General features: G+C 48.8%; 1 protein-coding gene across 7 annotated transcripts in view; it reads right to left on the reverse strand.

Annotated features, from left to right (window-relative positions):
- The window catches only part of SEC16A (SEC16 homolog A, endoplasmic reticulum export factor), a 38,912-nt gene that overhangs the window by 13,290 nt on the left and 1,397 nt on the right, over positions 1-24,225 (reverse strand). For 2 of the 7 annotated variants that reach the window (XM_012782033.3, XM_012782031.3), the window contains exons 1-18: positions 24,132-24,193; positions 16,196-19,882; positions 13,908-14,044; positions 10,804-10,901; positions 9,228-9,354; positions 8,465-8,663; positions 8,111-8,285; positions 6,175-6,317; positions 5,511-5,572; positions 5,275-5,413; positions 4,632-4,877; positions 3,267-3,364; positions 2,864-2,945; positions 2,577-2,694; positions 2,271-2,382; positions 1,970-2,075; positions 1,199-1,339; positions 103-216 (exon numbers count right to left, since the gene is read on the reverse strand). In XM_012782033.3, coding sequence (XP_012637487.2) covers positions 103-216; positions 1,199-1,339; positions 1,970-2,075; positions 2,271-2,382; positions 2,577-2,694; positions 2,864-2,945; positions 3,267-3,364; positions 4,632-4,877; positions 5,275-5,413; positions 5,511-5,572; positions 6,175-6,317; positions 8,111-8,285; positions 8,465-8,663; positions 9,228-9,354; positions 10,804-10,901; positions 13,908-14,044; positions 16,196-19,882; positions 24,132-24,185 — 5,838 coding nt within the window. In that variant the 5' untranslated portion in view covers positions 24,186-24,193. Of the gene's footprint in view, positions 1-102; positions 217-1,198; positions 1,340-1,969; positions 2,076-2,270; positions 2,383-2,576; positions 2,695-2,863; positions 2,946-3,266; positions 3,365-4,631; positions 4,878-5,274; positions 5,414-5,510; positions 5,573-6,174; positions 6,318-8,110; positions 8,286-8,464; positions 8,664-9,227; positions 9,355-10,803; positions 10,902-13,907; positions 14,045-16,195; positions 19,883-21,097; positions 23,836-24,094; positions 24,207-24,225 lie in introns of those variants that run through there. The other 5 variants (XM_012782037.3, XM_012782036.3, XM_012782039.3 and 2 more) reach the window with 4 other exon arrangements.

Genomic DNA, 24,225 nt, shown 5'->3' on the forward strand with positions numbered 1-24,225 from the left:
GAATACTTCTGGTGTGAAAACAACAGACAAAACCACCCTGTCAAATGTCTCTGTGCCAAGTCCTAAGAGAAGGCCGTCCTGGTGTAAAAGCAAACACTGTACCTTGATCTGCTTCTCCACATGTTGCAGGTGGACCAACCAAGCAGGCTCGACAAAAGATTCCTCTTCCGGCTTCTCTTTCAGCTGAGGATCGAAGAGTCGTAACTGGGAAGCTACCTAGACACACACGAAAAACAAAAGCCCACTGCTTGTCATCACCAGTGACAACCAGGTGAGGGCAAGCAAAACCATTTTCAAAACATATTGTACTTGAACAAATGCAGTTTCAGTGTTAAATTAGAGGTAAAGCTTTGGTTAGCTACATAGATGTTCCTAAAGTGTGCTCATATGACATGCCCAGAACAGATGACACTGGGTCATCAGAAACAACCTGCCCATGAGGTCACTGCAGGTGAGCCCCCGGCCACATGCATGTAATCAGCAGCTCCTGGGGCTACCATCTGATTACGCAGACTCGACTTTACTCAAAATGCTGAGCTGACCCGGAACGTACATATTCTTTGATTAGGAGTTGGGGAGTGCGGTGGGGGATGAAAGTCAGGGGACAGTGAGTGGTACGGACAAGACAAGTTTGGCCTTGTGTTAGCGGCTGCTGATGCTGGGGGAGGAGGCCATAGGACTCATTAATTAGTCTTTGTACTATGACATAGGTATAAAAATTTCCAAAATAAATTTCTGTAGCTATCACATGAGCACATTTTCAGAAATGGAGCTAGCGGGGGGAGGGGAAACACCTAACCAAGCCCTGCTGGGCCACCATGTGTTGGGCTCCCACCGGTGCCCCTGCCCTGTGTGCTCCTCACTGTGCTCCTGGTGGCCTCGTGGCCCCATTTCATAGGGAGGAGTGGGGCTTGCAGTGATGCAGTCAAACTCCAGACTCTAGAAGCTTAAGCTCTTAACCACCAGACTAAACTGGCTCAAAATAAGAATGTCCTGGAGAAAGATGCAATACACAACATCCCTGCCCAAGGGATGTTGTGTATTGCATCATTTCAAGATCTTCATCCATCCAAGAAGTAGGTTCTTAGTGTCTACTGCAATGAGTGTCCAAGTCACGACACCATCCCCGAGCCCAGCAATCCCAACATGCCTCAGTAGCCCAGTTAGTCGGTGCCGCAGGGAAGGCAAAGAGACTGACCTGAATCAGCTGGCTGATCAGCACTGGGGAATACTCGTGCGGCCGCGTCAGGATGCTTTTAGCAATCACTTCGCAGTAATGAAAGGCTTGTGTGGCAAGCCCCATTTCAGCCAGGCGGCAAGAGTAGATGAATTTAAACACCTAAAACAAACAAACAAAGCTTAGCTGTCCTGCAGCATTCCCTGTCATCCCTAACAGCCCTTGTAAGCTGTGAGTTATTCCATACGTTCTGGTTACAATGTCTCCCTTCCCTGCTTGCCAATCACGTACCACCCCCATTCCCTGAGATGCTGTAAGATCCAAGTAAACAACTAAGCTTTTGAGAAACTTGCTCTGCTTTCCCCCAACACTTGTAGCAGAGCCACTAGGCTCATAACGAGAACAACACTCAGAGAGACACTCTGAGACCACGGCCCGCCATGCAGCTGCACACATACCAGAAGCATGTCCACTAGTGCTTTATATGTGTTCGTCACACAAACACACACACACAGTACCGTGTTAGATAACACCTTCTCCAAATACTAAAAATAGCTGATATAAAACTTCGTGAAATCAAGTACTGAAGGTTTTCAATGTTTAAAATATTGAGAACCAAATGCAACAAAAATTCTCAATTCAATATGGTTTGGTTTTTGAGCATTATAGATCAAATGTCTTCCCAAGAAGATTTCCCAAAAATGGCATCATTTTTTGCATAAGAACTCAAAAACCCCAAACAACCCAAAGCTTGTCAGCACTGACTGCCAGCTCATGCGGACGCCTGCTCACCTGGAAGTCAGGTAGGGGACCACTCTGGGCCCCCAGTGACCGGGCATATTCGTAGGCTTCTGTCCTCTGAATAGCTTCATTGGTTGCAAACTTGAAAAACGGCAAACTGTAGAGGAAATGAATTATTCTGATTTAAAAAAATGGCCAATTAATGGCATAGTTAACCTTGGAGCACATAACTCAGAAGCACGTCCCACAATGTGACAAAGACTCGAGGCTGGCCATCTCTGAATTAGCTAAAGGAGAGGGATTTTTTTTCTTTCCAAAGGAAAACAGACACTGCATTTACTTGATTCCTTACCTGTGATTTGATCCAATTAAGACAAGCTTTGTAGATTTCTTTGTATAAACCCCAAATCCAACTTGGGCCATAAGGTAGCAGAAGTGTGCAGCTTCGAGGAGACCTTTTGAAGCTGAAGAGACACAAAACAAGCCAAGTCCCCATCACTGGGACTCCTCATGGAAACCGGAGGGTTAGCAGGAGACACCCCAAGGACAGGCTGGAGGAACGAAGACGCCTGTGGTCCTCACCACCTCTGCTGTGACCCACACCTCAAGCCCTCGCACCCGCTCCACAGCCGCCGCCGCATCCCAGCACCCGACCTACCCAGAGTGTCGCCCATCGTGGCCATCGTCCTGGACTCCACATCCACGTTGTTGTTCAAGTTGGACAAGACCATGGCGAGGTGTGGCCTCCAATCTCCCCACTTCTCGTCTCCACAACACTAGAATCAGGAAAAAAAACCCAGACCCTCATCCTGGGAAGAGCACAGCACTCTCACTCGTGACGCTGAGCCCCGGGAGCAAGCCTGGTCAGAGCGCGGGCCCTGCCCCAGAAGCAGTGGCTCACGGAGCAAATTCCAAATGGAAGGGCCATGGCGAGCCGTCACGTACCATGGACGCGGCAGGCATGCGGCCGGACATGAGCTGGTAGACAGTCTGCAGAGGGTCGTTGATGGGAAGACTGTTGGCAAACCTAGGGGGACACAAAAACACAAAGACCTACCTCTGGCTCAGTTTTTAAAAAGTCTGATCTTAGCCCTTTTATTGAGTAGACTTGTGTTTAGCCAAAGTGTACACATCTCAATATTTAAAAAAACAAAACAAACCCTTAAAGATGAAGGATTTCACTGAGATTTTATAGAAAGTGTTAAAAACCATTCAGTTAGTAAAAAAAGATGTAAAGACCCTCAGCAGTACAGCCCAATCAAGAGGGCCGAGCAGGTCCGAGGCCCCACGTGGCAGCGCCGCAGCAGGAGTGAGATGCACCAGCTGTCCGCGCCGGGAGGTTCCATACCTGGTCATGACGCGAGCGTGTGTCCGGCTGTCCATCTTACTTGCCAGCAGCAGAGCGTGACCCCACAAGCCGTTCTTCATTGCGGACTCTAAGGCATCCTGCAAAGCAGTTCAGTGGTTGTGCCAATCACCAGAGTCACTCAAGTGATTGTTACAGAGGACACTGCCACGTGCCATGTACGCACTGATGGGAAAGGAGAAAGGGCTGACAGCAGACTGAGAGACAAACCCACCAAAGGCAGTTTCGATATTAAAGAAAATCCAGTACTTGATCATTTTCCTTAGTTTCAAAGTCTCTGTGGTATATGTCACTGTGTTTATTACCCATTTTCAGCATAAAGAACAAGCAGGGACAACCAAGAAGTATCCTCGTGCCCACACCATCCTGCCCCCGAGAGGTGCCGTGCAGCAGCCCTCACTCCCTATTCAGGGTGCTGCAGGCCCCCCGTGGAGATCTGCCCAGCACAGGTAGCCGCCTCCCTTACCCTAAGTAATCGGGGGTGCAACACACCTCATGCTCACAACTTCCGGCTAAGAGGCAAATGTTGCAATAGAGATAAATGTTAATCAAAGCTAACAGGTTTCAATCAGTTGTCAAATGTCCACATTGAAATCATAATGATCGAATACGACCTTTCTCAGTTTACTGGTATACATGAGCACAGAGAACTCCAGGCCTATCAGGCGTCCCTGCTGCTCAGAGCCACATGAGCCAGTGCGACTGGCCTCTTCCCCCGAGCAAGTCCTGAACAGTCGACGCCCACCCCGGAGCCCCCTCCCATGCACACACTATCCAGCAGGCTCACTCGGGACACGTCCTTCCCCTCCCCAGAACAGACTCCGATCTCAGTCCCTCCTTCCCTTCTGCAGGGCTCTGGAGGCACTCTGGGACCCAAGTCCCCTCTACACCGGTGCGACTACAGCTGCTCAGCGCACACACCTGCTCTCCCCTGCCCTCAGCCTTTGCTGCAACGTGCCTATGCCTGGCCCGCGCTCGGCACGTCCTCCCGACTCCCAGCCTCTGTCTGCGTGAGGGACTGTAGGCTGACACCCAGCTTTGTGAGAATGGGTTTGTCTCATGCATGTTTTTAACCCTAAGACTTGGCACATGGCAGGGACATAGCCTGTGCTCAACAAATGCGTCTATTTGCTAAATGACTGAAACAGAACGTGCAAGTTGTTGGCACTGGCAATACTCAGAAGGAAACCAACATCAACATCTTCAGGGAGATGACATACGAGGGACCGGATATTTCATGAATGGCGGGACCCAGGACACCACTGACACACCCGAGAGCAAGGCTCTGCCCCTCCCCCAGTGCACACCTGAAGACACCTGGGGCTCTGTGACTCGGGGACAGCTTACCTTCTTACGGCCATAAAGCAGCAGCTCTCTGAACCTCTCGGTCTCCTTCTCCAGCGTGCTGGCCGTGGCCGGCTGGCTGTCCGTGAGGAACGAGAGCTGGGCCTCACCAGGTTCCTCCTCTTCCACGTGCTCCACAGCCTCGTTCGTGAAGTCGATCAGGTTTGCCTCGTTGGGGGACTTCCCAGGGAGCCACACTGTTCTGTGGTCTCGTAACAAAAGCTCCGCGATGTCTGTTCCCACCACGGTCTGTAAGGGCAACGGGGTGGGAGGGAGTACAGAAGGCATGACCAGGAACAGAATTTCCAGTGAGGTGACAAATTTGCTGGTTGGGTGAGGACCCTCAACACACGTTATACACACTCTGGGCACAGCCAGGGACATGACAGACATACCTGCAGTCCCCCCTGAAAAGCTGATAACAGCTGGGCTAAAACTTCAACTCACTCCAAAACTATGTTTCTCTTTGCTCCCCCATCCCCAAACTGCTGCTGAGGCACCCGGGCCCGAGGGAGCCCCTGACAGCAGCACTGCCCACTGCCCCCAGCCGAGGACATGGATACAGCCCAGATCCTTGGCAGGACCAAGCAGCCTCAAGACTAGATGCCAACGAAGAGAAACATGGCAGGAGTAAAAACACACATACCCCATTCTGTCTACACAAGAGAACGATGAAATTCCAAAGAAGACTTGCAGACTCTCTGTCAATTAAATTTTCGTCCTGCAAACACTTTGTAGCCTTGTTCTGTGCAAAGTTAATGACGTCCACTTTATGGGTGTCACCTCTGCAAAGGAACAAACACGCAGTGAACAGTAGTGTCTCCGAGGCCAAGCTCGGCAACTGCTACTGCAGACATCAGGGAACTCCCAGTAAGAACGTACTTGCCGAGCGGCCCCGGGAAGGCTCGCATCTCCTCCTGCTCAGACGTGTGCTGCAGCAAGGTCTACAAGGAGAGGGGACAGAGTCGCTCACTTAGGGCCAGCAGCACTGAATGCCTGAGCCACCTTTGCTGGCTACACTGGCAGACTGCATTACAGACACTGCCCCAAGAGGGTGGCCTGCCCTACCACGTGGGGTGAAGGCTTAAGGTTGCTTAATGGAATAGTCACGTCTGGGCTACAACAGTGATTTTTAAACTTTAAGTAGTGAGATCCATTTTCTTCCCCCAAACTCTGAAGCAGGGCCCCAACACGTATAACAGAAGAGGCTGCAGGCCGGGCCGCCTGCAGTCTCCCTGAGCTCAGCAGCACCTGGCCCACCTGGCACTGCACCGAGGAGCACCTCAGCCATCACTGAAAGTTACCGGGACGGTGAACAGATGCGAACCAAGACAGAAGATGTAAATGCAATAAAACCAAGTCTAATACCCTATGTAGATGCTTCAAACGCTGAGTTCTAGGAGGAAAATGGTATGACCGAATAGCAAAAAGCCTACAACTTGAAGATTCATAGGAATAAACATTTTCCACAGTTGTATGTCCAGACACAATCGGCAGCTGAAGACAACAGCTTCAGAGCACAAGTGTGTGCCACTCGTGGCGTTACCTCCATGCTGTGGATCTCAACCAGCGCGGGCTGTCCTTCGGAAGGCAGGTTTGGAAGCACTTTGATGAGCTGGCCACCAGGACCAAACCTGGCACAGATATGAGGCACTGAAAATTTTTCAGGAGAAGTTGGTCTTGATGGAACTATATTTAAAAAATTAAAAAAGAAACAATCAATTTGTCACTTTTTAATGCTTCTGAGCCAAATCAATGCCTAGATTTTCAAATGACCACATAACTGAAACCATAGGTTAGATTTAGCATTATAAAATGACTTTCAACTGAAAGTCAGTAATTGTTGGCCAGGCGCAGTGGCTCACACCTACAATCTTAGCACTTTAGGAGGCCAAGCCAGTTGGATCACTTGATTCCAGAAGTTGAGGCCAGCCTGAGCAAGAGAGACTCTGTCTCTATGAAAAAAAAAAAAAACAGAAAAATAAGCTGGGCATGGTGGTGTGCTCCTGTAGTCCCAGCTATTCAGGAGGCCAGGGCAGTCTCGTTCTGTCTCAAAAAAAAAAAAAAAAAAGAAAAAAAGAAATTGTTAAATATCTGCAATACTTGTTAATCTACAGTAAAAGAAGTAAAACCTAAGCATATGTCAGAAAAACGTTTAAATTGTTAAAAATGAGACCCATTCTTGTCTACATTGAAAAAGTCCTGTAGACAGCTCCCAAGCCCTTTCTACAGGTATGGGGGCTCCTCCCAGGCCCTCCCTGCTCCAGAGCTCTCTCACAAATGCACCTTCCAACTGACTATCACAAACAGCTCTCAAAAATGACAAAAGTCAACACCTTGAAACAAAAAGAAACTTAAGGCCAGGTGCGGTGGCTCATGTCTGTAATCCTAGCACTCTGGGAGGCCGAGGCGGGTGGATCCTTTGAGCTCAGGAGTTTGAAACGAGCCTGAACAATGAGCGAGACCCCGTCTCTACTATAAATAGAAAGAAATTAATTGGCCAACTAGTATATATAGAAAAAATTAGCTGAGAATGGTGGCGTATGCCTGTAGTCCCAGCTACTCAAGAGGCTGAGGCAGGAGGATCCCTTGAGCCCAGGAGTTTGAGGTTGCTGTGAGCTAGGCTGACTGGCTCACTCTAGCCTGGGCAACAAAGCCAGACTCTGTCTCAAAAAATTAAATAAATAAATAAACAAAAAACAAAAAGAAACTTAAGAGCCAAGCACAGTGGCTCATGCCTGTCCAGCATTTAGGGAGGCCAAAAGTTTGAGACCAGTCTGGACAACATAGAGAGACTCCATCTTTATAAAAAAATAAGAAAAACTAGCCAGGCCTGGTGGTGCATGCCTGTAGTCCCAACCACTCAGGACACTGAGGCAAGAAGATCACTTGAGCCCAGGAGTTCAAGGTTGCAGTGAGCTATGATGACACCACTGTACTCCAGCCTTGGCAACAGAGTCCCTGTCTCAAAAAAACAAAAACTCTTTAACTGAAGTAATACTTTAAGAAAGAAAGTCCGCTGTTATATTCTACATAACTTTACATATATTTTTGCAGTTTTCCCAAATAGCATTTGGCCAAACATTTTAAAAGGGAAGTTAGAATGTGCCACCTGGGACAAGTGCCACCTGGGACAAGTGCCACCAGGAACAGGAGCCTTCCAAAGGGAACAAGAAGTTCCCTCCAACCTACTCAGCGTGGTCAACATTGGAGACACGATCAGGGGCCACCCAGGGGCCTGGGTGCTCGGGACCATACAGGAGAAACACGGGTGTGGACAGACAGCCATCTTAGACCTGCAAGCCCTGCTGCAACCAAAGAGAAGGCATCGGCCTGTCCTGACTCGCTCTGCCACTCACAAGGATGGGCTAGGACAGAGCCTGTCACAAACGCCAGTCACAGCCCTGACCCCGCATCCTGACCCCAGGCTGGCAGCCACCCCACAAGTGACCCAGCGTCCCCCTGCCCTGCTGCACACGCACCTTGCTCCACCGTGGACCAGCCACTGTCTGTGGGGTAGCCATACTCTGGGAAGCCCTGGGCGCCATGGAAATTGCTGCCATAGGTGCCGTAGGCATAATCGCCACGAAAGGAGCCTGGAGGAAGTGGGGCCTCATAGGAACTGGCTGTTACATTGTGACTTCTGTAAATCTGACTCTTAGAAAACAAAGCGAATGGGTAAGTTAGTTTCCCACGAACACTAGTAGGTTATGTTGCCAGCACTGCAACAAAGAAGGTACCTGTGCTTGACAGAACTGTCCACCGTGTCTCTGGGACAGGGCAGCAGATCCTCGCCCACAACCCCCCGCCCCCGAGCGCCATCCTGCCGAGCACACCTGCTGCGAGTGGGAGCTGAGGCTGCTGCGGCGGCTGGGCAGGCTGTGCGCGCTCCGCAGGCTCCGTGCAGAGTGCTCGCTGTGGACGCTGCGCCTGTCTGCCTCCTCCCCATAAGGGTCTCTGTGGGGCTCTGGGTCATCGTCGAAACTCCCGGTGAAGCGAGGGTCATACCGCCAGGGGTCATCACATTTCTCAGGCCTACAGGAAGCAGGGGCCAGAGGCAAAGAAAGGGCAGTTTCAGAGGATTGCTCGGTGCACAACGTGCAGCTGCCAGACAACAGGCCAAGGCCTGGCAGGTCCTCCTACCCCAGGCCGCCCTGCCATTCCCAAGATACCTTTACCCCAAAGAGTGTGAGTTAGAGCTGACACTGCAGTGCATCACATGACAGCAGCCTGCAGCTCAGACTCTTGTTCGTGATTTTAGAGAACTCAAGTGCATCTTGACGGTGGTCACAACTCTGGGTGCAGGCATGACAAATGAGGGATGAGACATGTGTGAACCTAGACCCCTAGGTGCTTCTGAAGCCACTGTAGGAGCACTCACTCTGAGGCTGGGCCTCCTCTAACAGCCCAAGAGCTGGCAACACTGGGCAGGCCTGGTCCATCCTTCCTTTCTCAGACAGTGACCAAAACATTAGGCAGCTGCTCACAAGAAACCCCCAAACTACAACTCTTTGATAAACTCCAAAGACACAAGGACAGATGAGCAAGAACATATGTTTGTTTGCCACCAGCCTCCTTTACCCCAGTATGGTTACCAACCTGTCACTGTAGGCATAGGGTTCTTTCCTGTACGGGTCATACTCCACGTCACACCAGTACCTCCGGTCACAGGCGCGGGGGTCCTTGAATCTAGCACTGTAGTGGAAACGATCCCAGCGACCTGGATCTGTGAGCAAGGACTTAATGGATTAATACAGTAACATGCAAAACAAGCAACTCCTCTGGATTTCACTACAGAAGCTGTACCCCACCTAAGAATGCCTTAAGGACTTGTGGAGAAACCAAACTTTCCTCCTGAAAGTCAGCAGAACACGAGGAAGTGGCAGCTACAAGGTCCCAGAGGACCCCAGCTGTGTCTCGTCTGTATAATTATTACCTAATTTTTCTCTAAATACAAGTGCTTTTGATTAAAAAAAAAGATAACTTTAGAAGAGATGCTAAAAGATTTCTTTATTAACTTCTTTTTCATAGTTACTACTTCTTAATAGTCAATCCTGTAACTAAAAATTTTACTAATATTTCTTCTCCTTAAGGTGATCCGGAAGATTTTTTAAAAATCACCTCAATATTAAAAGGTTATTTTAAAGGGCACATTAACATTATAAACAAAATGGGATGTATGCTTTTAGCAAGTGTGTGCAGAGTTTATATTTAAAACAGGCACAAACACTAGAGGGCAGAAGCAGCCCTCTAGGAAGCAGAATGGGGGCTAGCACCAGTGGGACCCTAGAGGGGCTGTAGGGCACGGAGCATAGGACACAGCCAGGGCAGGAGCGACCAGAAGCTCTTCCCAGGGACATGGCCACTGTGCCACACATGCCACAGGGAAGTACCCAGAACATGGCCGTGCTGGACGTGGCCCATGTCTGCACTGTCCCACGCAGCAGCCACCAACCTCCTGAGCCCACTGATCACAGGCAACATGCCTGGTGAGACTGAGGGGCTGGTTTCCCACTTTGTTTTGTTTTCATCAATTTTTTTTTTTTTTGAGACTGAGTCTCACTTTGTTGCCAGGGTCATCCTAGCTCACAGCAACCTCAAACTCCTGGGCTCCAGCAATCCTGCTGCCTCAGCCTCCCAAGTAGCTGGGACTACAGGCATGCGCCACCATGCCTGGCTAATTTTTTTTTCTATATATATTAGTTGGCCGATTAATTTCTTTCTATTTATAGTAGAGATGGGGTCTCGCTCTTGCTCAGAGCTGGTTTCGAACTCCTGACCTCAAGCAATCCGCCTGCCTTGGCCTCCCAGAGTGCTAGGATTACAGGCGTGAGGCACCGTGCCCCGCCTGTTTTCATCAATTTACATTTAAGTAGTCATATATGGAAAAGGTGGCTCTGGAACTAGTGATGATTACGATTTGCTAGAAAATCAAAGAAAACTACCAATGTGATAAAGATATAGTCATGCTATAATTAAGATGTAATTTCTTAATGAAAAATATCAACACAAGTATTTTTGGATGCAAAGCATCTTCAACAACTTTGGCTCTTGGATAAAAACATAAAGAAGAGACTAACAAAAGAAAGTTTCTCAGAAGTCACCCGGCAGAGCGCAGCAGTCTCTCAGACAATCCATCTGCGAATGGCCAACTTTTGAAAATTCCTAAACATACCTCCATAATCATACTGGCTGGAGTAATAATTCGCATAGTAATCACTCTGACTGCTCCATCCACTTTTGGAATTATAGTATCCTTCAGGATACCCCTGCCTGAAAAAATACACAGTGCTGTTAAAAAACAAATTACCTATTTCTTAAAGTGTGATATCAGCCAATACAAATTATATAAATTATAAAAGCAAAGCATTTATCAAAGCACTTTGGACATAAAAAAATTCTAACTAGAAGATTTAAACAGTGACATGGATGAGATTATGGAATTCCTCACCATACTGCTAATTAAAATTTATCTCAGTAAAATAACTATTAATATTTAAGAGCTGATCAGCAAAAAAGAACCGACCCTTTTGCTGTTCTCACTGCTACATGCTATAAAAGTCAACACTAAAATAGGTCCTACAATTTTTGATATCCATGCTTAGCAGAAGAAAAAGGACTGAGCCACCAAAACCATCCCAAAATGCCGATGTCGATGCCTCTACACCAGACTGCTTGACAGGTGCTCTCTGCACGCTCACAGGTGTGCCCGCCACAGAGCCTGAGTGCATGCTCCTCCTAGGAGCAGGACTGGACGGCATTATCCCTCGTGTCTCCTGGAGCTGACCTGGGGTCAGACTCCTACAGGGGCCCCCTAGGCTGGCTTTGTATACCACGCCATGACCCTGACTCTTGCTACAGAAAAACCACATTTAGCAAAATGATCAAGTATCAGAACTTCTGGTACTTATGAGATTTTCTTAAAATGACTTAAGAGCATTTAAAAATTTTCTACTAGCAGGGTTTGTTGTTGTTGTTGTTGTTTGGGATTTTTTTTGAGACAGGGTCTCTCTCTGTCACCCTGGATAGAGTGCAGTGATGTCATCATAGCTCACTGCAACCTCAAACTCCTAGGCTCAAGCAGCACTCTTACCTCAGCCTCCCAAGTAGCTGGGACTACAGGCACTTGCCACTGCACCCAGCTAATTTTTTCTATTTTTCTGTAGAGACGGGGTCTTGCTCTTATTCAGGCTGGTCCTGAACTCCTGAGCTCAAGTGATCCTCCTGCCTTGGCCTCCCAAAGTGCTTGGATTACAGGTGTGAGCCACCGTGCCCAGCCTAATAGCAGGTTTTATACAATATGGGATTTTTATAATGTGACTTTTCTCATGCTCCTTCAGGAACTGTCACAGGAGCCACACGGTCATTCGGCCCTGTCTGGCTGCTAGGCTGGTGCAGTACTTGTGAGAGCGGGTTCCGAACCCACTGCCATGTACACAAATGCAGTCTAGAGCGAACACCCGGGCTGTTGGTTGGCAGGGCTGTCACTGTGGCTGCGCAGTGTGCTGTGCCGGGGTGGTAGGCCGGGCCCTCTGCCATCTGGCATCAGCCCCACTGCTCTCCAGCCCTGCTCATTCATCAGGAATGATACAATCACAAGAGCGAACGAGGTGTTCTAACCTCAAGCAGTTCCTGCCATGATCTGAGCACAGTGGGTGCAGACAGATAAGCTAGCACCAAACATCAGCACTGATATCAAATACACACGCATGTGCTCGTGTGCGACCTGAGGGGGAGGACAGAGTAGCGACTACTCTCCAGAGTGGTCACAGGAAGCACTGAAGACAGCAGAACAGCTGACAAAAGAGAATTCTAGCTGCTACAGCAACGAAACCACTCCCGTGGCACCTGAACTAGCCTCTAGGGGAGGCTTCTGAACAGCATAGAGCCGCCTGTGGCCTCCTGAAATCATCCTATGTGAACCTGCAGGTTGGCAGGTAGAAGGCAACCAAGCCGGTGCGAACTCATCCTTAGCTCTGCCTCCTCTGCTCTCTTGGGTCCCAGGGCTCTAGAAAACATTTGCCCATCCGCCCTCACTTCGCAGGCTCTGAGTCAACACTACATTAACATTGGATCCCACCTCCCAGGTGACGTCGTGATACACGGTGGCTAAAATCCTGGGAATTTTATCTCGAGTGAAGTTTCCTGACAGACAAAGCCTCACTGCATTGCTGTGTTTCATAAAATGCCCAGAATGCCCGGCTACATGCGGTTCAGGGCGACCTCTGCAGCAGCGTACAACTGGGCCAGCTGAATGGGCAGACATTCAGAGCTTTTTGTCTTTAGGTAAGCGACTATAAACCTCAAAGGCTCAGCATAAGGAACCTTTTGAAACAAAGTGCAGGCACACAGTCTTCATAATGATTTGACTTTTCTACATTACAAAGTCTAAAAAGCAATACACCCTTGTAGCAAAATCTGTACCAGTGAGACCACCACTCCTCAGTCGGACAAGGAGAAAGTGCAGCAAAAGCTCTGGAAGGCAGGCACAACTGAGCACAGCTGCCAGGACCCATGCCCCCACTACTATTCTCCTATTCTGCCAACTTCTCTGAGTGGAAACAAAAACCAAAAACAGCCTCTTCTGCTCCAAGAACCCAGGACTCTGACCTGGCTTAAAGGCTTACTCAGCTGAAGGCATGGTGCCATGGTTCTTCCCAAATCCATCTCTGCAACTGCAAACAGAAGCATGGAGGGCCAGCGTAGGAGATGAGCAGGCCTGAGACGTCTGCCGGCTTCAGCAGAGGCAGCGGTATCAGGGAGAGAACACGGGCCCTGCATTCTGGTGCTGCCTGATGGATCTAAGGACTATGTCATCTCTGTGACCAACACCCCCTGGCCTCTGGAGACTCAGTGGTAGGGAAAAGTCTGCAACAGTTAAAAGCTGCCACAGTCTAAGGACGCGAATATCCTATTAGCAAACTGCCAGAGCAAGACGTGCCCGGACGACAGGAACGTGCACCCAATCCAGAGTGCATGCCCACAAGTTCAAGGCTGCTTCTCTATGGACCTGCTCAGGGTCTGGCCTGACTAGGAGGTAGCCAAACGCTACATGACCATCATAGCTAATGACTGCTGGTGGCAGTGTGTTTAACTCCCAATTTAAAAACACATTCTGCAATTTGTCCATATTGCCAAAATGTAAGTATATATTACATAGGTTTGTATAATTCTTTACGGATACAAAATTTTTCAAATCGTTAAGTTAGCACCACAGCCAACAACATAAACATTGGACTGTGTATGAGAGTGAAGCGACCAGAGTGGATGCAGCCCCACCTGGGAGGTGGCCGGTCGGAGCAGTGACTTGCTCGGGAACTGGGCCGCTCAGGCTCGGGGTAGCGGTAGTTCTCAGCGTACGCAGATGCCGCGCTGTCGTAGGGCCTATATCGAGGATCATAGAGGCTGTAGACGTCCTGTGGGAGGAAGCATTTGGGCAACGTTAGATACCAATCAAGAGCAAACTCATACAGCAACCAACTCTAGCTCTCAACATCAGACGACTGCTCTGAAAACAGCACTGAATGTGGGGCTTCCTTAATGGGAACCACCACCTACCAAGAGCGGTCCCTCTCCCCAGGCCTGCAGTGGGCTCTTCCTCACACTGACAGCCCTGGTCCTGCTCAGGAGACCACCAGCATGTCCGCAGGCAACCACAAAGGGCCATGGCAACTTCTGCAGGAGTTGTTAGGTGTTTGCTTCTTGATGCCTCTACTGTGGAGATGTCAGGATTTGAATAATGCCTGTGTCCTGCTTCAGACACCATCTCCATAAAGCTTTACAACCACATGAATGGGTCTTAAAGCTACAGAGAGCCTCAAAAAGAGGATTATGGCCGGGCGAGGTGGCTCACGCCTGTAATCCTAGCACTTTGGGAGGCGGAGGTGGGCGGATTGGGAGGCGGAGGTGGGCGGATTGCTCAAGGTCAGGAGTTCGAAACCAGCCTGAGCGAGACCCCGTGTCTACCAAAAATAGAAAGAAATTAATCTACCAACTAAAAATATATATACAAAAAATTAGCCGGGCATGGTGGCGCATGCCTGTAGTCCCAGCTACTCGGGAGGCTGAGGCAGTAGGATTGCTGAGCCCAGGAGATTGAGGTTGCTGTGAGCCAGGCTGACGCCACAGCACTCACTCTAGCCTGGGCAACAGAGTGAGACTCTGTCTCAAAAAAAAAAAAAAAAAAAAAAAGAGGATTATGTTTTATATTTACGATGCTTCCAGCCCCATTAAAAACTGATTCATGGCCACAGACCTGTCTCTAAGGACCCAACTGGACACATGAAGATCTGAAGACAGATGAGGTGATCTGGGTAGAAGCCAGAATGCATCCTTTCGTGTCTAAAAGCCTCAACTCTCTGCCACTACCTTGTAGATAATGTGAAATCATGGAAAAACAGATTCGTTCTTGTCACGACTGGACACTACGGCAGCTAGAAGAAAACACAGTCACACAGAGTGTGGCTGGCGCCAGGCCAGGATCCCTGCACAGGATCTGATGTGAGTCCACGGCTCCCCTTGCTCTGCCGCTCCCAGAGCTCAAAGCTAAACTGCCTCATGTGGAAATAAAAAGTATATAGGCTCCTTCCAGAATCTAGGATTCACAGGCCTGAGGGCTCAAATGTGTAACTGTCTGCAGGTGCACAAACCATCTACTCGAGGCCCAGGCTCCAGGGCTGCAGGCGGCGCCTGCCTGGCCAAAGCAGCCCCGCTCCTGGGCACGCCTTCTAACTCTGAGGCCTTTGCTCACCACCCAAGTCTGGGTCTGACAGGCCTCACACATTGCAAGACTCCCCCTTACACTGTACTACCTTGGGTGATGCTGAATCCGGGTCAGCGGTGAGGAAAAGCAGATAATGATGAAACATGTCCACGTGGACCACACTTTCCCAACTACTGCAGGATTTAAACAGAATCTAATTTGAACAACACTCGTGTCACTGTGAATAAAAAGGCATGAAAGAATCTTCTGTAGTAACAAGCAGGGCCTCCCCACTCTGCTATTGGTATCACCACATATTTGACAGAATCTCCTGGAATTCCACCTCTCTCAGCTGCTGCAAGTGGATAATATTCCAAACCTAACTTTTTCCCTCAATGTTTTTATTCTCAAAGAGGATGTGAAAGACTACAGTTATTCTCAAACCCACATAAAAGCTTCCATAAGGCTATCCCAGCTTCCCAAAGAGTGCAACTCAGAACTCTAATTCTGCAGAGAGCCAACAGGTATTACAGGAAACAAAGGGCTCTTTTTGTCACATAAGTTGGGGAGGCTGGATTAAACAAAAATTAAGCAGGTATTATAAGCAATTCAATATGCTAATTTGTGGCATGAGCTTCTAAGAGGTGGCCTGTGCTCAGCTCTGGGACCAGAGAGTACTTTTCTCAGGAAGCACTGCTTGGAACTGGTGGTGCGTTTAGAACTGGTATTCCACATGCCCTGGGGACCGCAGGTTACCTCTGAATCAAGCAGACAAACACCACCAAAGAACACACCATGACAGAAAGAATCCCAACTGGTCAAATCAAGGAGAAAAAAGTGTGTTAAACATGAGAGCTCTACATACCGGGTAATAAAGGGAGGCCGCCCCAGGATCTGGTGGGTACAGGGAGGGGTACTGAGACTGGTAGCCATCGTACAGAGGTCTGTAGTAGTAGTAGGACGCCAAGTCCTGAGGTGGTGGGCCCAAGGAGTGCGGAGGTGTTGGCTGTGGCCACTGTTGCTCTGACTGCGTGGCTGCCTGGCTAGAGCCAGTGGACACCAATGACACGCTGGAGGGCTGAGGCAGCGGAGGCAGCAGCTGCTGACCTGTGTCAGCTGCAGCCAGGCTTGCTGGTGCCTGGGCTGAGTTTTGAGGCTGTCCTTGTGCTGGCGGACTTTCTGCATTTGAAGGTTCTGCAGATGTTGCTTTGGGCACTGGTGGAGAATTCTGCTGCCGAGGAGGCACTAGCTCCTGCAGGGCTCTTCCCAGGCCGGGCTGGTCCCGTGCATCTTTCATTACCTGTTGGTAGAAACGGTCTGGGTTATGTGGCCCAGGCCCAGACTGTCCGGGATGATTGGCAAGGGTATGCTGAGAGGCCAGGCCATCAGAACAGGATGGGCTATACATTCTTACAGGATTTTCCAAAGTCCTATTTAATGTAAAGTCTAGGGCTCCGTAAGTTCCTTCCCGATTACTGGGGTGATTTGCCTTGTTACTATTAGGCACCACAGTACTGTTTGCAGGTGGAACTAACATCACACTCGTGCTTCCAGCAGGGCTATTAACAAACTCGGGAAGAACATTTTCTGCACTGTGATTCTTTTGACTTTCTGGAACCAAGTTCTTTGGAAGTGGATGGGATGGTGGTTGAACCAACAAATTGGCAGGCTGATTAGAAACCATTTCAGAAGAACCAGGACCTTGTGGAAAATTACTTTGGGCAAGACTACTAGGCAGAGACAAGCTAAGGACAGAGCTGGTTGGGATCCCAGACAAAGGAACGTTTTCCCCAGAATCACCACTGAGCACCCGACTGCCTACTGGAGGTTTATCCCCCACCAAAGCATCTCTCCAGGACTGATTCTTCCCAGTAGGATTCGATAAGGACACAGAGAAATTAATGGGCTGAGCCAGATTATAGCTCTGATCAGGCTGGGCCATCAAGACTGGAAGATGTTGCAAAGACTCGGTGGGCGGTGAGGGTATTGCATTGGCATGACCAGAACTTGCCTGTGGCTGAAGGGCCTCCTCTTCTCCCACGTTGGGAGGGTTCTCAAGGTTTTCGGAAGCACCAATCTCATCTCGGTTCTGCAGGGGAGTGGCAGAGCCTGGCTTCTGTGCCTGCTGCCCAGACACCACCTCTTCTGGAGGCTGAACAACTGCAGACGGCTGAGGTTTTGCTGGTACTTGAAGTGCAGGAGCTGCTGGGGCTAGAAGGACATTGCCTCCAAAATCCGGCAGCTCATTTTGTGCCCACAGAGTCGTGGCTGGGCTCTCACACTTCACAGTCCCCTGAGCCCTGCCTGAGGGCTTCCTCTCCGGTGTCGGATACACAGTATCCAAGGGCGGTGCCCCGGTGTGCGGAAGCCCGTGCCCAGCTTCTGCAGTGGTGTTTAGAGGCAGAGGGCAGACCTGGGGTGCAAAGAAGGTCTCCATGTTGTCTGGCGGCTGCTCCAGGTTGCCAGGGGAAGCATCAGGTGGTCTGCGCTTCTTCTGGCGGGCCCGGGTCCCCCTCACTTCACCCACGACATTGGCGCGGTCTGCCTCAACTGGTTTTACCCCAACTAAGTGAGATTTTACTGGTTCAAAAGAACTATTTGCACTTGTCTGAAATATTCCTGTAGGTTTTGGAGGGCTTGGAGTTGAGGGCTGGGACACGCTGCTGTGGTAGTTCTGGCTCACAGTGGTCTCATCTGTTTCACCTCCTACGGGAGAAGAATCAATTTGCTTAAAAAAACTACCTGAAACTTCATCTTCAGGTTTTCCAACTTCTTGCTGAATAAATGTGCCAACTAGTTCTTGGGGCCTGGTTGAACTTGAAAGACTCTTGTGGCTTTTGCTGCTGTAGCTGGATGACACGCTATCAGATCTCGCAGGATACATCACTGCTTCAGGGGCTCCGGTGTGGCCCGAAACATTGTGCCTGGGGACGGCTGGCCCAGGAAGGACCCCGTATCTGAATTGATCACTTGGAGACAAAGGGTCCAAATTTAGGGACTCGCTTGGCAGAACTTCTTGATTCTGAACGAATTCTAAGTTCTCAATATTCTCACACTGTGAACTGCTGGCACCCTGAGTCCCAGCAGCCGCTGTGTCACCCCACATGTCACTAGCTGTGTTTCTAGTAGTTTGCTGATCATGTTGAATGCCTGCAGACTGAGAAAAATAAAGGTGTGTGTCTCCACCCTGCTGTGTGGTCTCAACGTTGGAGCCTTTGAGAAAGGCCTGGGAGATGCCACCCACTGCCATGTGTGCAAGCGGGGGTGGATGGCCCAGTCCAGGGCTAGAGGAGAAACCATCAAAGTCTGATTTACCAGCAAAGCCTGCCTTTTCAGACGAGAGATTCTCCTCATTTTCTGTCTCTCCCCCTTGGAAAAACATTGAGAGAGCTCCCGAGTCTGTATCTGGGAGGGAGAGGCTGGCCCCAGTCCCTGGTGGATAGTGCACGTGGTTTTCTGGGTGATCTGCCTGAGTGAGGGGGTTCGCAAGAGTTGGGGCTGGCCAGTGCTCTTGAGGCACTCCTGGATTCTGCCTGAACTCCTGGCTTGCCCAAGTATTCCCAACTCTAGGGTTTTGCCTGAACGTATTTTCAGGATCAAAGTTATTTGCTGAGTAGCTTCCACTTTGTAGATGGGCCACCTCACTTCTTCTGTCACTGGCCAAGGGTGCTGAAAGAGACACCAGTGGGTTCTGTTGCTCATGGCCAACACCCTGATGTGGGCTGGATGAAGGGGGGAGATGGGGAACGCTGGTGGCGTGGGGCACTGCGCTCTGAACAGGTCCTTCTGGACAGGGCGAGTGATGCTGACCTGAGGGCTGTGGGCTCCCCTGCGCTGGGCCCCACTGACCCGGCAACTGTTGACGAGGCTGGGGGGAGAAGGGGGCCGCTGCTGGGGCTACCACACCGTCATGTGGGTTTTGCCTACTCAGGGGTTGGTCGGGCCCAGGCATGTTCCCATGCAGATGGGTCCCTGGAGACGTGTTAGGACCCACTCCTGGAATGCAGTGAGGCAGATATGGTGGAGCCTGAACTCCAGGCTCTGAGCCGGGATGGACCTCTGCACTCCTAATCATCTCAGCCCCAGGCGCTGAAGGTGTCAACGCACCAGAAAATGAATTGGCATCTGCTTTGGGCTGTGACAGAGGTCTTGGCAGAGGCTCACAGGGTCCTTGGGAGCTATCTCTGGTATCTGTGTGAGGCACAGGCAAACCAGGGCGCTGAGGAAACCCTGGGGATGCTGAGTTTTGCAAGATGGGTGGGCTGCTTTTGGATAAACTGCCCGGCGGTGTATTTTGGAGGGCCTGCCTACTAAAAGCAAACGGATCCGTTACTGGCTGCAGGGGGCAAGTTATCGGAGCCACTGGTGCGTTATTATTGGTCCGTCTTCTGTAAGGGCTGCTAGCCCAGAACATGCTCTGAGGATTCCCAGCCGGAGGTGGTCCAGCCACACCAGATGGGACTGCCTGGGGTGGTGGCTGCATGACTGATCTCTTGCACAAGTAGATGCTGCTGACACAAGGAGCAAGGATATAACTTTTCCTTAATTTGAGCTGAAAAAGAAAAAGACAAAATGAGCATAAAACCCATATATTCAAAGTTCTACAGCCTAGGCAAAATAGAGAGACTCCATCTCTACCACCACACAAAAAAATAAAATTAGCCAGGCGTGGTGGCATGCATCTTGGGAGGCTGAGGCAAGAGGGCTGCTTAAACCCAGGAGTTTGAGGGTGCAGTGAGCTATAATCACAACAATGCACTCCAACCTAGGCAACAGAGCGAGACCTTGTCTCTTAAAAAACAACAACAACAATAAAAAAACCAAAGTCCTGGCTGCAATCAGGAAAACTAAGGAAAAAGAGAAAGACTGAAATTGATTTCAAGTCATTTAAATCCTGAAGAATACATGTCTCTCACACTCCTGCCCCAGCAGAGAGCATCAGTCCCGAGGAGCTTTTCCAAGAGCTCTGGGAGGCAGTGGACGAAGTGAGAGCACTGGACAGTTTGGCCATGAGCTGGCTGAATGCATGTGGACAGCTGTTCCCTTCTTTGGGACTTTCTGCTCAGAATGACCACCGCCTCTACAGACACCCACGACATTGGCAGGGACGAGGCAGAATCTTGCTACTAGTCTGATACATTAGCCTAGGTCCTCCACATTTTCTGTAAACCATCACCAGATCCAGAAAGAGCCAACTCATTTACTAAGAAAGAAGTGGATATCATACTTTTCACACATCTTAATTTTAAATCTCAAAAGGAAAACAAAAGTTTAAAATTTCCTTTTCCACATCTGTAAAAGAAAGAGCATTATAAAGTACAGTTATAAAAGCTGAAAAATAAATATATTCATCTAAATGCCTTTTATCTCACCATGTAAAATTTTTCTTTTTTTGTATTGTACCTGGTTTAAGGTATGAAAGCACCAACAGCAAAACAATGTCACCTCTTACCACTGGAGTTGTAACTATGCCTGGAACAAAAACCCCAAGGAAACTAACTTAAAGCAGCTCTAAAACTGATGTTTTAACTGGATTCAAACATTTTCAACAACAGGCAAAGTGCCAACAAACCTCTTACAGAAAACAAAAGGGGGCCAGGTGCGGCGGCTCGTGCCTGTAATTTCAACACTGTGGGATGTTCAGGCGGGAGGATCACCTGAGACCAGGAGTTTGAGACCAGCCTGGACAACATATTGAGACCTCATCTCTACAAAAACAAATAAATAAGTAAAAATAAATAAAGTAGCCAGGCCTAATGTCACACACCTATAGTCACAGCTACTAGGAAGGCTGAAGTGGGAGGATCACTGAGCCCAGGAGTTCATGGATGCAGTGAGCTATGATCGCACCATTGCAGTTCAGCCTAGGCAACAGGTTGAGATCCATTTCTAAAAAAATTTTTAAAAAGAAAGAAAACAAAAGGGCAAAAATCTTATCACAGTTTTTTTGTTGTTTTTGTTTGTTTTTAAATAAAACACAATAAGTACAAACTAGAATAGTCAACCTGGGCTTCAAAGGCAAAAATTCAAGTGCTTTATCTTTAGAAAGTCCTTTTCTTTATATCCATACTTCTTCCTAGCACCACCTTCATAAACAGACAGATTAAGTTTAGCCAGTCAAAAAGAAAATAAAACCAAAGGGAGAAATCCAAAGAGGACTCTGGAGTTTAATCCACACATTTTTGTATCTGCATTTTTTCTGTCCTTGGAAATCTTTTTGATATTCAGATAACAGAAAACATTAATGAATATATTTTAAGTTAAAGCTATTCAAATGAAAGTTCCTATCCCTACCTGAAAACTAGTCCTTTAAATCTATTAACTATTACTGTTCATACATACTCTTTCCTATGCCAATAGGAGACCCTTTCCAAATGATAAGCACCTTGAAACCCATTTGACTTTAACAGACTATATATAAATTAGGAACAATATCAGAGACTTGGTCTGGTTCTAAGCTATCATTTTAAAGCAAAGGATGCTCACAGCTCCACTGATATGGACTCAAAGTACAACAAGCAGAGCAGTGCCTCCCCTACATGAGCTGGCATCCTCTTCCCTTGGGTCTAACCAGCTACAGGGCCACAATGGGCACAGCAACTTCCTATGGTCAGAACATGCAGACTTCCCTATACCTCCTGAACTCTTCTGCTAGGAGCAACAAGCATTCTAAATTATCTTGCAGGACATGGACTTCTTCCTTGGAAGGCTCCAGCACAAGACCCTTAACCATCCTAAACAGTTTTTTCTTGTTTTAAACACAGAGCACAAGCCTAGAGGATTTATTCAGTAGGTGTCACTATAAGAGCAAGACTAGGCATCCAGTTAAGTATCTCAGGACAGCCGTCTCTCTTTCGCAACTAGTTTCTTCATCTGTAAAATGAAAGAATCAATGTGACGTTTTTTCCTAAGGTCTCTTCCAGGTATCATCTCAAGAGATTCTACCCATGGGGGATTCTGGGATGCCTTAATCCCAACTGCTAATTATAGGGGAATCTAAAGTTCACAGGTTTATACTTAAATATTTTCTTTGCAGAAACTTTCTTAAAATTATTTTCTCAACTCTACTTAACTAACAACTGTCTTATAAGCAAACACTATCACTTATCTACAAAGGAACATCCCCAATCCCTACCTTCCCCAATTGAGAGCTTTTTTGCAATACACCAATTTCATCTGGAACAATCTTGTGACTTGAACAAAATTTTTTTCATCTTTTCTTCTACTAAAAAGCAGAAAAACAATGCAAGTGTGTAACCTCCATCTCGTGGCTATCAGAAATTTTATTCTGCACAGTAAGTCATTTTTTAAACTGCCTTGTATCCATGTGAGTACTTAAGCAAAACCATTTTCAGTATAACTTTCAGGCTATAGAACTGAGGTATTTAAAACACACATGCACACTCCTCTCCTCTCAATGCCACTGCCCTCTAGCTGTAAGAATGTAAATCAACAGGAGCACCAAGAAGCACCTGTGAGTCTACCCTCCGCCTACAATCTTCCTCATGGTGATGGCTAGTGACACCCCTCTCAGACTATGGGACACTTGACACAATACATGAACTCCAACTCTTCTAAGTTAAAATTGGAATCAAATGCACTTAGATGTTGAAGAAGGCGGCAGCAAGCAAAGAGCCTAAAAGCTGCTAAAAATGACAAAGACACAAATGGACACTCTTGACACTCATGAAAGATGTTTACAGAAGTAAAAAGAAATCATATTAAAATGTACCTTAAAGAAAACTTTCAGTACAATTTTGGGACTCACTGTAGTAACTACTATTAAGGGTAAGTGAGTCACAAGTCAAACTTGTCTTTTCAAGATACCAGTACTGGCACCCTAAGAAATGGGATGGGGGAAAAAAAACTGCAAGGAGGCTGCACTGTGTGAAAACTTGTAAAATATCACTCTAGGAACGAATGTCTGTGGTTCTGTGTGCTTCTTGTTGTCCTACCTGGGGATGGGAAATGTCTCTCTAGTCAACAACTGCATCGTACATATTTAAAACAAAAATCTTAATAAGCAATCCACAGCCAAACTACAAGCCATTTAAAAATGCTTTTAAGTGAAGTAGAAAAAGTCATTTTAAATGGCTTCGATGTACCTGAATACTCTACTCTAACACTTTCATCACAGTAGGGAGAGCTAGTTCACACATTGTTCTAATCCTTGACATAAAACACAGGTGCTCGACCTCCTTTGCAACATCCAATTACAAATAACAACTCTGCTCCTGGGTTCAAATGTAAATTTATCTCACCACCAGCACTGCTACGGAAAAGTCTTCCAGCCAATGAGGACAAAACATCCTCGGAACCTGCGACGTAAAGGACACACTAACTGTCAAGAGAATTTCCCAAACGTTCCTTCATCTTAAAAAGTTGCAGGTCTCATGAGAAGTGGCTGACTGTCCAGCCATTCCAACACAGCTCTCCACAGAGGCAGGCACTACTAGGACAAGTGTCACCGCAGCTGAGCCCGGAGGGCGCCTGCCCGGACCTGGACACTTGCTAGGTCCACGTCAGTGATCAGCATGGACCGCGCCCCCAGCTGCCCGCGCAGCGCCCGGCCTCCGCCTCCGGCCCCGCGGGCACTCGGTGGCCCGGAGGGTCAGTCCCCTCCCTCGGCCCCGGCCGCGTCCCCGGAGCCGCGCCACCCGTTCGGGGCTGGGCCCAGCCGCCTCCCCTCCGCCCCGCCCTGGCCTCCGCAGCCCTGCTCCGCCGGCTGGCCTCTGCCCCGCTCCGCCCGCGCTGGCCTCCTCACCAGCGCGGCCCCTCAGGAACCGCGGGCGAAAGCCCACCCGGCGCTCGCGACGAGCACAGACACTGCAACCGCCGCAGCCATCTTGGCACATCCGGCTCCGGTCGCCGCGGCCGCCGCGCCGCCGACGTGTC

This window comes from Microcebus murinus, chromosome 12 (genome assembly GCF_040939455.1).
Source record: "Microcebus murinus isolate Inina chromosome 12, M.murinus_Inina_mat1.0, whole genome shotgun sequence".
Lineage (NCBI taxonomy): Eukaryota > Metazoa > Chordata > Mammalia > Primates > Cheirogaleidae > Microcebus > Microcebus murinus.